Genomic DNA, 13,550 nt, shown 5'->3' with positions numbered 1-13,550 from the left:
CCGTTCCTCTTCCCCATCGGCCAAGGCTGTTCTTCCCTCTTCCTTCGACTCCAGCTGTATGACAGAGACAGTGCTGACCGATAGGTACGTATCTTCGTATACCTTTTGAGTCAGTAAGTGGGTCTCCCCCTCGTCTGGGTCATCTCCACCGCCTGCCCAGGTTCCCCTGTACCCCCTCGCCCACAGCTCCCACCCCTCTCGCTGCGCCCGTCACCTGCTCCTACTCTGACCTCTTAGACTGACGTATAGTACCTCTCCCGCTCATCAGCCATCATGCTTCCCCCAAACACTCGGCCACGGCGCGCCCGTCCCTCCACCGCCAACTCAGTCCTGACCGCCCGCCCATCCACCGCCCACTCATCTCTCACCCCGCGTCCCACCTCACCGATCAGCGGACCTGGTCTGGGGCGGAACACTGCCGCTCGCTGGTCCACCCTCTTCCTGCCTTCTGCGTCAGTCCGGTCTAAGGGCGCCGGTACCGGTACGGCTACCCCTCCCATCGCCCCGATCGCGAGGTATGAGGGTACGGCGCTCGTTAGTCTCTTTCCGGGACTCACGGATCTCGGGCTCGATGTCGGGCTGGTCCGTCCCGGCCTGGGCACCGAGGGCAACGGTGCTGGCGCCGCCGCTGCATTTAGGGGATTCCCGATCCGTGGTCGGCCGTTATACCTCTCGGACCCGGCGGTAACCGGTACGGACCCGCCGACACTCCCTCCGCTTAGCCCACTCACACACCTCTCCCCGGGCTTCGGGCATACCGATCCCACCGTCATTGGCACCCCGCGGGTCCCGCCCTCGTGTAATGCTCCCATGCCTACTCCTTCGGCACAGACAAGAGCCCAGGTCCCGCACCCGTTCGCCACACCCTACGGCGGGTTCAGTACGGCCAATGCCAGCACCAACACCCCAACCCCTCCCATCAGCTCTGGTCAGAGTAAAGGCTACCCCTCGTCATCAGCCTTAGGATCAGCTCCAGCCTCGGCCTCGGCCTCGACACCCAATCTCGAGCTCGGCGGCCTCGCGCCCCGCTCGGCCGTCCGCACAGGGTCCGGCACAACTACGCCTCATACCTTCGCCCGCAAACCTCGCACACCCGAGCCAAAGACAGCCCGCACATCCGACTCGGGCCGCACGGAACTCCCACCCGCTATGGCGGATACCTCACCCACTATCCCCCTTTCCCCCGCCCCTTCGCCCTTGAGGTGGAGGGGCCAAAACGTCCACCCCGAATCGCCCTTCTACGGCAAGATCCAGGCTCAGCACGAGCAGCAGCTACGCGAAGATGCTGCGCGTGACGCTGCGCGGGATGCACGGACGCCCTCTCGCGGTCGGACCGGCTATACCAGACCAGGGGCGGGGCAGGGCGGACAGCTTCCCGCGCTCACTCCGGCGATGGCGGTGAGGGAGCAGTACCTCGCTTCTACTTCCACGTCCACGTCGGCTCATCAGGCGGTACCTACCGACGCGTTCCATGGTATAGCGATGTATCACCAGAAGAGGGCGATGCTTGCTCGTCAGCTGGCGCCTGACGGGGCGGACAAAGTGGGGGAATGGCTGGCGAGCCGGAACAGCCAGCCGGGGGCGGAGGTGTGCGAGACGACCAAGTTGGTGGCGATGCTTGAAGAGGAGAACCGGGCGCATGATCGTCAGCGGAAGGAGGTTATGGACAGGAGGATAGAGGAGATGTTGGACAGGCAGAGGACGCCGCAGGTATGGGAGAGCGTATCAGCCATTGCGCTTGTGCAGTCCCGATCGAGGGGGTTGAGGGGGAACGGATCGACCCTCACCGTCAACGCTACTCCCACTGGCGAAGAAGCGCCTCTTCAGCGCCACCCCAGCGTACGGACCGGACATAGCCACCCCCAGACTCAAACCGCCGAGACGGCACAGCAGATCGTCGAAGCGCGTGTCCTGCCCCTCTCCACACCACAACCACACGTCCAACCCATCAGCCTCGCCCCTCTCTTCCGGACCACGCCGCTCGCAGCCCCTTCCAAGCCTTTCATCCGGGGCCGGAAAGCCCTCCCCGCCTTGCCCACCCCACCGACCGCCAGTATCGAGGATCAACGCCGGCGCCTGCACGACTTCCAGTCTAACTCCACTCGACACTTTATCGGCGTCCGCGCCAAACTCGTCCATCTCGCATTCACGCTCGACCTCCTCCGTTCCGCCGCCGAGCTGCTGTACGCCCAGAACGCACGAGCGCTCCATCTCCTCGCTGCTCTCAAAGCGGCGTCAAAGGTTGAGGGCGCGCCCGAGTCGCGCGCGATCCTGGATCATGGGATCCCGCTGAGCGATGCGCTGGAGATCGAGAGCAAGCTGGACGCGTGGTGGGTCAGCGAGCGCGACAAGTTGAACAGTATGTGGGACGGGGCGGTCAGCAAGGCCAAGAAATGGGTGGCGGACCATCAGTACCTCGACAAACTGGTGCATCGGGGAGTACTCCGTCAAGTCGTGGCGTACGAGAAAGGGTGGGTGGAGGAGGTAAAGCAGCTGGGTATGGAGAAGAAAGGGAAGAAATGGGCCAGAGCGGCAGTAGTGGATTGTCCGGTGGATGGGCAGTATATCCTCCGATTGGCGGCGGGTCTCGAGACGAATGGGAGGATACCAGAGGGGACGGTCAGGCGGTTCAATAGCCTGACCCACGGGACGAAGCCGGAAAAGCCGCTCCCTATCGATCCGGTCGAGGCGGCGGTACTTGGCCTGGGGCTCAGTATGGCGGGCAGTAAGAAGAGCGGGATGAAGATCGGGAACATGATGGTGGACTCGTGGGTGGGGTTGAAGGCGAAAGCGACGGGATCGGGAAAGGGGAAAGAGGAGAAGAAGGGAGGAGGGGAGGTTTTTGGGTTGACGGGCGACGGGTCTAGTGGACAGGCGGGGACAGGGGCGTCGCCGCTCCACGTGGCCGATGCGGACCCGATCGACGCGAGGCCGGTACTGGATTAAGCGAGGGAAGCATTGATGGATGAGATCCGGAAGGGGACGGCGAAGCTAAGCGATGAGTCGCCTTACTCGTCAGCCAGCTCGCGGGAAGTGATCTTCACGCCAAGCGGACCGATCTCGCCTCCTAAAGGTCCAACTCATGGCGCATTGTCGACCGACGGCTCCGCACCCGTTCCGCCTCAGAAGGACGACTCGCCACCCTCCACCTACAGCTCATCTCATGGCCACCGAAAAAAGGCCCAGCTCCCACCATTCCCCGGAAAAGGTCCCATCCCGGACCACCTCAAAGATCACTACGAGCCCCTCGCAACTCCTCCGGCCGACCTATCTTCCTATCCCTACGCCAGCTCCTCATCGACCTCCCTCGCATCGCGTATACGAGGCAACACCCTCCGCGCCAAGAAGGCCGCAGTGGCACTGGCGACCGCGACAGCTACGCCCGCGCCTAGTGCCAATGTACCGAGGGTGGAGCAGTGGGATCTGTGTGCGGACGTCTCCCGGGGAGTGGGAGACCAGCGCTGTGCGTCACAAATTGGATTTGGGGCGCCAGAGATGGCGGATGAGATCAGGAACGCCCAGTACGCGCGGGAAGCCAAGGAGGCGCTGAGGGTACAGGCTGCGATGGCGGCAGCGGAGGAGCAGAAGGGAGAGGGGAGTGGACAGGGGATGAAGAAGGTCTTTGGCCTGTTCAGGCGGTCGAGTAGGTAGATGTGAGATGTGAGTGAGGGTCAGTGGAACAAGAGAGCTAGGCTGATCGACAGGTTTTGAGCGGGTAGATTGCTGCGAGTATCAGTATAGGCCGTAGATGTCAATGTGGGGATCGCTTTCAACGTCAGCTGTATTTAAAGTATATACCATATGAAAATCATACCGTTGTCTTGGGAGCGAGTGTAAGACAGCTGGTGCTTCTCGTGCGGCACAGGTCATGCTGCTCACCTGACCCGGCCGCATCGGCCCGAAGAGGCAATCCTTGGAGCGTGGGGACCCCAGCGTGACGACTATCCGGGGTAACGCTGCGCACGGATCTCGACCCCGCAATCGGAGGGAGGTCCCCATTTTTCCAAGGTCAAGCTGCGAGGTGAGCGTCTACGCATGCATACGGACATAGCATGAGGGGATCAGTCGAGGGGAGCTGTAGTGGAAAAAGGCGCTGCAGTGAGTTGGCGCAGAGAGGGACGCTTGTCTGTCGGATCCGAGGAGCCATGAACCCGTCAGCAGAAGACCGCCGGTGATCAGTCGATCACGAGAGGCCATCATTTTGCCTACCTGCCTTGATCCCGCAGAGTATTTGAGCGGCTTCAACGTTGTTCTCTTCTATTAGTTTAACATCTTGGGATCATCTGCTTCGACTTTGCGAGCGACTCCGAGCTGGAAAGAGTCCGACATACACGGATGTGGCGGATCGCGACGCGCTGAGACGCGAGACGCGCCGGAAGCTGGTAGAAGCGGTGCAAACGTGGTCAGTAAAGTCAAGGGGTGAGTAAAAGTTCGGCCGGTTCGCAGTATACGGGCACAGAGAGAGGATTGCGACTGGGATGGAAGGAGATGAGGGAGTTAAGAGGAAGATGTGGAGATATCGGAGGATTATACTGTGCATGTGCGCTGTGACCCTTTGGATGGAGTGGTTGCTTAGCGTCCTTTGGGTTGAACCTTGTTCTTGGCCCTTGCCTTGCTCCGTTTACGACTACCATCCATCAACATCCCAACTATCTTATCCATCGCGCTCTTCTATACATCTGTCACACATAGCAGCTATACCTTGATGGTCAAGCAGCTCCCACACTATCCTATCCTTACTTCACAGCCAAATTTCTATTCCCATCCCACCCTTCACGAAAGAGTGCGACTCCTTGACGACCTATTCTTGTCTGCTCCCTATCCTGCACGTTCTGTCCTTTCGCGTCTCTCTTGATTCGTCTCCCCTTCAGTCCTGTCCCGTCTGGGATCTGTTCCTGGTCTGCCGAAATACCTCGCTTCACAGTGACCCCTTGCTTGTGAAAAACAGCTGACGATTCAGGTCCATTGTCTCATCTTGCCCATTTGTATTCATCCCATCAACCCCACACTCTATCAAAATAGAAGGATACACTCCTTGCGAGCTTGGTACTTTGCTGGAGAGGTATAGCATCGTGAGTACCCCTTCGTCCGGCCTGCATGCTTGCGATACGAAGAGAAATTTCGACATGCTCGGGATCAAGCTCGGAGGGAGGTCCTGGGGCACACGGCCCCCGTCCTCCTCATTCAAGACCCCTTTCTGCCTAGATCACTCCACAGCACTCGTCCCTCTCCCTTTCTCCTATACTCCACCTGACTGCCTTCCTTTCTGTTTGCTGTTTTCTTCTGTTGGCTAGCATCTATTGCCTCTGTCCACTGCTGACTTGCAGGATTATATTTCGCTCATCAAATTCGCGTTCTCGTCCATTTTCCCTTCGCGTCCATTCCCGAATCACGCGTAGAGCACTCCAGGTACGTCTCTCGACCATTTCAGCAGCTATACAGGAGTAGCTATTGACGCGTCGAGCTGACCAGCAGCCATGGCCGCCGTTCAAGCCCCACCCCTCGCGCACCGGCCCTCAATGGATCGCCCAGGCTCCTTCGAGTCGGCTCGACGGGCCTACGACCGGTCCACCTCTCCCATCTCCCGCCAGTCCTATTCCCCTTCGCCTCTGGGACCCCCTGTTCACTCTCGAACCAACTCGAGCAGCTCCCACGCTTCCCCCTTTCATCAACCCTTCGCGGGCCAATCTTACTTTAATCAACCCGCCTTCACCCAACCCTCCACCATCAACCACTTTGCCTATCCCTCTCACACTCACGCCCAACCACAAGCGCACGCACCATCACCATGGACCGCGACACCGCTGCCTGCGTCGGCATTCTACCCGAACCCCAACTCGACGATGTCTGTACCAGGCGGCGGCGGGGCGGGTTTCACCTATCCGGGACAGGTGTTTCACCAGGGGTTCCAGCAGAGTCAGGCTGATTTTGCGGCGTGGGCACACGCGGCGGCGTATCAACACATGGTGATGGCTAGTGTGCAGCAGCAGCAGCAACAGCAACAGCATCAGCAGCAGCAGGAGTATCTCGCTCCGTTTCCCGGGCAAGGACAAGGGCAGGGACAAGGACAGGGAGATCAAGGATCGGAAGACTCAAGGAGACGGACGACTTCCGGACCGGCCGCGGCGCACCCACAATCACATCCCCCTCCCCTACCGCAACAACAGTATCCACGCCGGTTATCGATGGATGATCGTACCCCTCCCCCGCTCGTCACGCAACAACCTCGGTCGATATCGGACAAGCTCTCTCCCTCGACTTCGGGCGGTTTCCACCCGTACAAGCGCACGCCGGGCCATCGGACGTCCAAGGAGAGTCTGAGGACGGCTCCTCAAGCTCAGGTGATACCTCGCTCGCGGTCCCAGCCGACACTGAGCGGAGGATTCGACCGGACGGCGGTTCTAGCGCGGGAACATCAGCATCAGCGCTCGCCTTCGCTGGACTCGCATATGAGCGAGCAGACGGTACAGGCGGGTCCGAGGCCGTCTATGGCGGAAGAACAGAGGAGGGATTCGTCTAGTACGGAAAGGGGATCCAGGGCGCCGACGCCGCGTGGACAAGCACCATTGGCTGCCCCACCAGCAGCAGTCGCACCCGCCCCAGCCCCGGTCGTCGCTGCTCCGCCCCCGCCCGTCAAGGCTGCCTCTCCGCCTGCACGCGCCCCCACCCCTCTCCAACCTGGTCCTATCGCCGCGGCACAGAACCGCCCATCCCCCGTTGCCCCACCCCACGCCGCCTCGCCCGTCGAAAAGGTCAAATCTGGCGGACTCAAGGGCCGCTTCGCCAAAGTCATGGGTAAAGACAAGGACAAGTCTAAAGGCACTCCGGCGACTGCTCCTTCCCCTACACCCATGGCATCTCCCGCCAAATCCTCCCACGCACCGTATCCTCACACCTCCCCTTCCGAAGCGTCCACACGGTCCGGCACTCCACCGCGCACGCCACCGCAAGACCTCCACCCGCCCTCTGCGCCGTTTGCGATCCATACGCGCGCGATGGACTCTGAGATTTCGTTGGCGGAGACGGGACGGACAGAGCGGGTGGACGATGGTGAGAAGAAGGCGAAGAGGGGATTGTTTAGGATGAAGAATATGAGTACGGATAATATCAGTATGAGCTCGACAGTGAGCTCGGCGAGTATGATGATTAGGAAGATGGGGAGTATTGGAAAGTTGGCCAGGCGGAATTCGTACGTTTATCCTTTTTGCCGTAGATGGGATGGACGGAGCTGACAAATAGGTTGATGGGGATATCCAAGATCTTCAAGGATAAGCCGAAGGACGAGGATGGACCGCTGCCCGAAGTCGAAGGCAAGTTGGAGAAGAAGGAGCGGAAAGAAAAGGAAAAGAAGGAGAAGAAGGAAAAGAAGAATGGCAAGGGAAAAGGCGAGCCGGCGCCTTCGTTTGTCGCTCGCGTGAATGCCGCGCCGGCGCCAGAGGTCTTTGATGAGGATCGGGCACTGGCGGGTTTGTCGCCCGCTGCGAAGCTCGCGCGTCAGCATACGTTGCGGTCCAAGGCGGACGACGAGGCGAAACGGTCGTCCCAAGTCGGGTCTTCGGCCGGCGCCGGCGCCGGCACAGCAGGGACAGGCGAGCCAACATGGGACAAGTCGACCGTTACTCGGCCCGGTCCCGCCTCCTCCTCGTCGGTACAGCACAATACCGGCACCGGCGTCCTCCCCAGCCTTGGCTCCGTCCTTCCCTCGTCGCCCGTCTCCCCCACCACCTCCTCCGGCTCACACGGCACAGCCACCGAAGTCGTACACGTCCAACCCCGCTCTGTATCCTCTGGCACGGTCCACCACGTCCACGCCGTCAATGTCTCGGATGCCGAGTATGATTCGGAAGACGATGAGGATTCGGATGCGTCCGTCTCGGACGCCGGGGACGCTGATGGGGACACGATGGAGGATGTGACGTTCCAGATGGGACGGAGCAAGTTGTCGGACGAGGCGGATTTGGAGTTTAGGAGTATTTGGGGGAGCACGTATATCGACAAGAGGCTCGTGCCAAAGAAGGGGATCTTGAAGAGTGAGTCTGGGGTTCTATCTTGCGGGATTGCGGCTTCTTTCCCGACCTGTCTACCCTCCCTTGTACTTGTTTCCGGCCATTCGGGCAAACCGCTCCGCCCCATTTCCTCCTCATCGCTCCTCTCCCCCTTTCGGTACACTCATTCCCCTTGCGCCCAAGCTGACCCTCAGCCGCCCGATACCCCGAGAATGCGTTCATCGACACGCCGAAATCCTCCCGCCCGCCGTCGTCAGCCTCAGGCTCGGTGCCCTCTCGCCCTCCCGCATTAGGCGAGCACCCGCCCAACGGCTCTTCCCGCGCCCACACCCAACTCGACTTTGACTTTTCGTTTGATACGCCCCCGCCCGCCCTCGATTTGTCGCATCCCAATACCTCGCTCCCGTCCCTCCCTTTCCCCTCGTCCTCCGGTTCTGGCTCTGGCTCTGGCTCTGGACAGGCGGCACGTCAACCGGCCGTAAGGAGCCAGACGGTGCCTGTTCCTCCTCGACGAATCCTGTGGGCTCCGGACTGCGCGGTGTACACTACGTATGACGCGGGGACGTATGATCGGCGGAGCGAGCCGGCGACGTGTAACAAGTTGACGCCGGAGCTGGCTTTGGATATCAAGCGAGAGTGAGTCTGCTTTCTCTTTTCCTTTTCCTTTGCCTTTTCCCTTGAGTGACGAGTGAGGGTAGGGGGTTGTAAGAGGACAAGAACATGAATGGCGGGACTGAGCAGTGATCTGAGCAACGAAGATTTGGAGCTGACTTGTCTGCAGATTGAACGAGTTCAAAGCGGTCATGCCGGTTCATCCTGAATCTGCCATCTATACTCATTTCTTCAAATGGTGAGGTAATTTCTAGGCTGAGAGGCGCATGCCTTGTCGTGAACGAAAAAGGGTAAAAGCTGATATGGACAGATCATACCTTATTGCATCTGCTTATACTACTCTACCCCACGCCCCACGCGCAACGCTTCATGCCCATGCCGACTCTCCTTATCCATAGTTACGACCTACCAGCTCCACCCAGACCCGACTCGACTCGACCCGACCAGCATCTCTTTGACAATTGTGTATGATCAGATTTTCTTTAGCTTGCGTTGGGGTATCAAAGTTTTCTCATCATGTATCTGTTTCTTCTCATCGCTTCCCTGGGTATTGGGCGAATGGTACTGATATGCTGATCTACTGATATGTTTAGTAGAAAGCGGAGATGGGTGCGGCCGAGGAGGGCTAGAGTCGGTAGCACCGAGGGGGCATTTGGGCCGAACATTATCCTTACTTCTGACTTTCTGGGATGGCCAGGCTGCAAGTGTCGAAGCGGTCGGGCGGGATGACGCGTGACGGATGATCTGCTTCCTTGATCTGCCGCTTGGTCTTTCCCGTCTTGTATCGTATTGTCCAGCTGTATAGAGAGATGTCCAGCTCTACTGTCAATTGTAGATACTCGATTTGCGACGTTGCCTCTTCCGAGCAGCGCAGATAAGTAAGGGATCGGTCCGACGAGACGAGCAGGTAGTTGGCAGTGTTTTCATTCTCCTCTTTCATCCTTCAGATTCTGCCTTATATGACCGCTCTATTGCACTTGTCAGCAGCTATTGTGGGGGTGGCGAACCCCTCACCGCCACCCCCGATGTTGCCACTCGGCCCGCAATCAATGCTCCGATCTTCTAGCGATGACGAGAAGTTTACCCGCGGAAGTGGGAACCCCTGAGACAAGCTGTCACCGCTCTCTCGTAAACCTCCAAACCTTACCCTGGACACCGCAAAACTCAATGCAAACACCTAAGCAGGAGCAAAGACTTTGCAGCTTGGCTTCGCACCATACATACATCTTCCTTCCCCCCTCTCCGCACCCACAGAATATACCGTCCAACGAAGAGACGAAGAATCAGCCCAGAAACCAGATTTGATTGAGAAGTGAGTGGTTGGTTTTGCCTTGGGTAGGAGCGAAGATGGGGGCGAGTGGCGATCTGAGATCTCTCTTCGCTGGACTTTTCACCGAGCTCTGGGAGGTGGGGACGGGGTCGAGGTGAGATGAGATATAAGAGAGGGGCAGTAGGGAAGGATAGGAAGACAGGGGGTGATGCTATGAGAAGCAGAGAATGGGCCGATCTGCTCTGGTCGGCTGAGTTGAGTAGCGCTTGGACCCCTCCCGCCCCGTTCTCAGTCATCGGTGGAGGGAAAAGCAGAGGAGACAAGGGGGGCTCGAGGTTGTCAAGACTGAAACATCGCACATGTCTCTCTCTCCCCTTCCTCTCCTTCTTTGCCAAGCGTCCTCACCAGTTATCCGCCTTACCATCTAGACTGTTCTTTTGCTTACGCTCCAGCTCCACCACCTCAACCTCGACCTCCTTTCAACCCCGATTTCCTTTGAACAAAAGCTCCTTGTTCCTTGACCGATCGACAAAGCTCAATCCTCATCCACCCCCCCTCTTTGCGATACACATATCGCCTCGCGACTACACCGAGCCTACACCCTTATCGCCCAGCTCAGCATGGCTTCTTCACTCGCCACTTTGGCGCTCATCCAACTTCTCCCTCTCCTCGCCCTCTTCGCATCCCCCGTCTCTGCAACGCACGATGGCAAGCGCAGCGTCGACAAGCGGCAACAGAATGTCACTCCTCTTACATTTCAGCAGGTCGGAGATATGGGTATCTCTGCTCAGATGGTGAGTCTTTTCGAGCTGTGGCTGCGGCGCTGCGGAAAAAGAGGTCAAGCTGACTGTCAGATGTTCTACGGGACAGGGACCAAGGTGTATGTCCTTGACAAGGTCGAGAACAACCCTGTCACTGTCAATGGAAAGACCGGGACCCACCCCGCCTGGGCCGTGGAGTACGACTATGTGTCCAACACCTACCGCGCTATGGATGTCCAGTCAAATACATTCTGCGCGGGCGGAGGTGTTCTGGGGAACGGGACGTTTGTCGCTTTCGGAGGAAACCAACGTGAGTCTTCAGCACCGTCGTGAGGACGTCGCTGACATCTCAGCGGTAACGACCAACGGTATCGCCGTGTCCAACGCCGGAGCCTACAAGAACACGGACGGCGGAACAGCCATCCGGATGCTCAACCCCTGTACGGACCAAAAATGCAACTGGATCGAGGGGTACACGGACTACACGACCAACGGGAACACGAAGGGGTACCTCCAGATGACATCGCGGCGGTGGTACCCTACCGTCGAGGTGTTGGAGGACGGGACCATGATTGTCATTGGCGGAGACAAGAATGGTGGGTATGTCAACACGGCGGCGCAAGACAACCCAACGTATGAGTTCTTCCCCCCTCGTACGCCCAACGTGGCCATCAACCTCGACTTCCTTTCCGAAACACTCCCTGTCAACCTCTACGCCCTGACATGGCTCCTACCCTCCGGTAAACTCTTCATGCAGGCCAACCGGCGGACAATCCTCTACGACTACAATGAGCAGGAAACGACCGACCTCCCGGACATGCCCTACGCGACGCGCGTGTACCCCGCTTCGGCCGCCACGGCCATGCTCCCCCTCATCCCTGACAACAACTACTCGGCGGGTATCCTCTTCTGCGGGGGGTCCAACCCCCCTCAGTGGGGTAACGACGGGACGGCGGGGTACAATGTCACGGCGGTCCCAGCGGACAGCACGTGTGTGCGCATCTACCCCGACGCGCCCAACCCTACGTACCAAGACGACGACTACATGTTTGAGGGGCGGAGCATGGGACAATTTGTCATGCTCCCGGACGGAACGTTCTGGATGGCCAATGGCGTGGCGATGGGGACAGCGGGGTACGGTGACGACCGGTTCTCGATCGGACAATCGTACGGACAATCCCCACTCTACATGCCGGCCATCTACAACCATACCGCCCCCCTCGGCCAACGGTGGAACCGCACCGGTCTCACCGCGTCGCGGAATGAACGCATGTACCACTCGACCGCCATCCTCCTGCCGGACTCGTCCATCCTCATTTCCGGCTCCAACCCCAACAAGGACTTTACGACCGAGCAGTGGCGCACCCGGACAGACGTCGAGCGGTGGTTCCCCTGGTACTACAACAACCCCCGCCCCCAGTTCGCCTCGGCCCCTTCGACCATCTCGTACGGCGGCCAAGGGTTCGACGTGTCTTTGGGCACTACCGACATGGCCGCGGTCTCGACCGCCAAGGTCGTCATTATCCGTCCCGGGTTCAACACGCACGCGATCGGGTTTGGACAGCGGATGATCCAGCTCAACTCGACGTACACGGTTGATATGCGCAACAATACGGCGACGCTCCATGTGGCGCAGATCCCCAGTGCGGCGGGACCGAGGCTGTTCCAGCCCGGACCGGCCTTGATGTTCTTGGTGGTCCAGGGTGTTCCGTCCGAGGGCAAGGTGAGCCTTTTCCTTTCCCTTTCCTTTTCCTTCTCCAGGGCAACAGCTGACATTCCAGGCGGTCATGATTGGAAACGGCAAGATCGGGACCCAACCCACATCGACAGACGTCGCTCTCCCAGCCAACACCGTCCTCGCTGTCCAGCCCTCGGCCTCCTCGGGCGGCGCATCAGGCACGAACGGTGCCGCCTCGGGATCGTCGTCCCGCGCGGCGGCGGGCAGAGTGGCGGGTGTCACTGCGAGCTGGACACCGGTTGTGGGTGGGGTGGCGGTGTTGGCGGCGGTCATGGCGGGCGGAGCGGGGTTGTTGCTGTAAAACCCGCAGCCTTCTCTTGGGCTCAGCTCGGCAGGCCTCGACTCGACCGGCGACCAGCGACTAGCACATCGGACTCGACGACCCTGATCGTCATGTAGCATATTCACCTTCCCCTCCCTTCCCCTCCTCCTTTTCTATCGTGGACATCAATCCTCGACCCAAACCTAACCCCACCCCATCACCTTCCATCCCGGTCACTCGATCGACCACATCACATACCCATCTCGACCTCTCGACTTCTCGACTGCATCAATTGTTTATAATCAAAAGCCCACCCACCTCGCCTTCGTTCCTATCCCCTATCACCTACCCCGGCCAAAACCGAAAACTCAGAATGAGACTCGGCTAGCAGATAGAGACATACATATACGGACACTCTGACGACTTTAGTTCTAGTAGATTAGGATAAGGACACTTTGCATGCCGGGGCGGAGCGGCGGGGCGGAGAGGAGAGCGAGGACGGAGAGAAAGGGGGAGCGGAGATGAGGGGGAGGGGAGGGGAGGGAAGTTGGTCGTGGACATTATTAGTGCGTGGTAGCTCTGTCGTAACATGCACACACACTGAATAAGTACCTATCGGTTCGTCGGTCTTGTGAAGAAAGGTTATGCTGACGCACTGAGGCTGTCCATGGACCACCTGCAGGATTAGCTGTTGAGAGGAGGGGAGGAATGAGGAACTGTATTTGATCCACCCGCTTTGGACTTGGTCGTTTCCAAGCAGCTGTTTCGGTGCGCCATGCCTGAGCTTTGCACTTCTACCTTATCTTTTTATCGATCACCAAGTCTCGCGAATAACCCCCACACCCTCAGCAGACAGCGCAGCAGCCCTTGGCATCCCCCGACCTTTCTACGCAGCCTCATT

General features: G+C 59.1%; 3 protein-coding genes across 3 annotated transcripts; all 3 read left to right on the top strand.

The window, feature by feature from the left end:
- Positions 1 to 273: 273 nt before the first annotated feature.
- Positions 274 to 3,748, top strand: MKK02DRAFT_43152 (uncharacterized protein; the record flags this gene model as incomplete). The annotated part of the gene is made up of 3 exons (XM_053092295.1): positions 274 to 2,934; positions 2,971 to 3,643; positions 3,705 to 3,748. The coding sequence occupies 3 exons, from the start codon at positions 274 to 276 to the stop codon at positions 3,746 to 3,748; spliced, it is 3,378 nt and encodes a 1,125-aa protein (XP_052947009.1).
- Positions 3,749 to 5,477: 1,729 nt separating this feature from the next.
- Positions 5,478 to 8,646, top strand: MKK02DRAFT_43151 (uncharacterized protein; the record flags this gene model as incomplete). The annotated part of the gene is made up of 3 exons (XM_053092294.1): positions 5,478 to 7,189; positions 7,240 to 8,030; positions 8,201 to 8,646. The coding sequence occupies 3 exons, from the start codon at positions 5,478 to 5,480 to the stop codon at positions 8,644 to 8,646; spliced, it is 2,949 nt and encodes a 982-aa protein (XP_052947008.1).
- A 1,862-nt stretch (positions 8,647 to 10,508) lies between these two features.
- Positions 10,509 to 12,688, top strand: MKK02DRAFT_32121 (glyoxal oxidase N-terminus-domain-containing protein; the record flags this gene model as incomplete). The annotated part of the gene is made up of 4 exons (XM_053088454.1): positions 10,509 to 10,682; positions 10,743 to 10,959; positions 11,003 to 12,372; positions 12,431 to 12,688. The coding sequence occupies 4 exons, from the start codon at positions 10,509 to 10,511 to the stop codon at positions 12,686 to 12,688; spliced, it is 2,019 nt and encodes a 672-aa protein (XP_052947007.1).
- Between the last annotated feature and the right edge of the window lie 862 nt (positions 12,689 to 13,550).

The sequence above is a fragment of the Dioszegia hungarica genome, assembly GCF_025882075.1.
Source record: "Dioszegia hungarica strain PDD-24b-2 chromosome Unknown MKK02contig_7, whole genome shotgun sequence".
In the NCBI taxonomy this organism is placed as follows: domain Eukaryota; kingdom Fungi; phylum Basidiomycota; class Tremellomycetes; order Tremellales; family Bulleribasidiaceae; genus Dioszegia; species Dioszegia hungarica.
The sequence above is the reverse complement of the archived record's forward strand: the minus strand, read 5'-3'. Positions and strand labels throughout refer to the sequence as shown.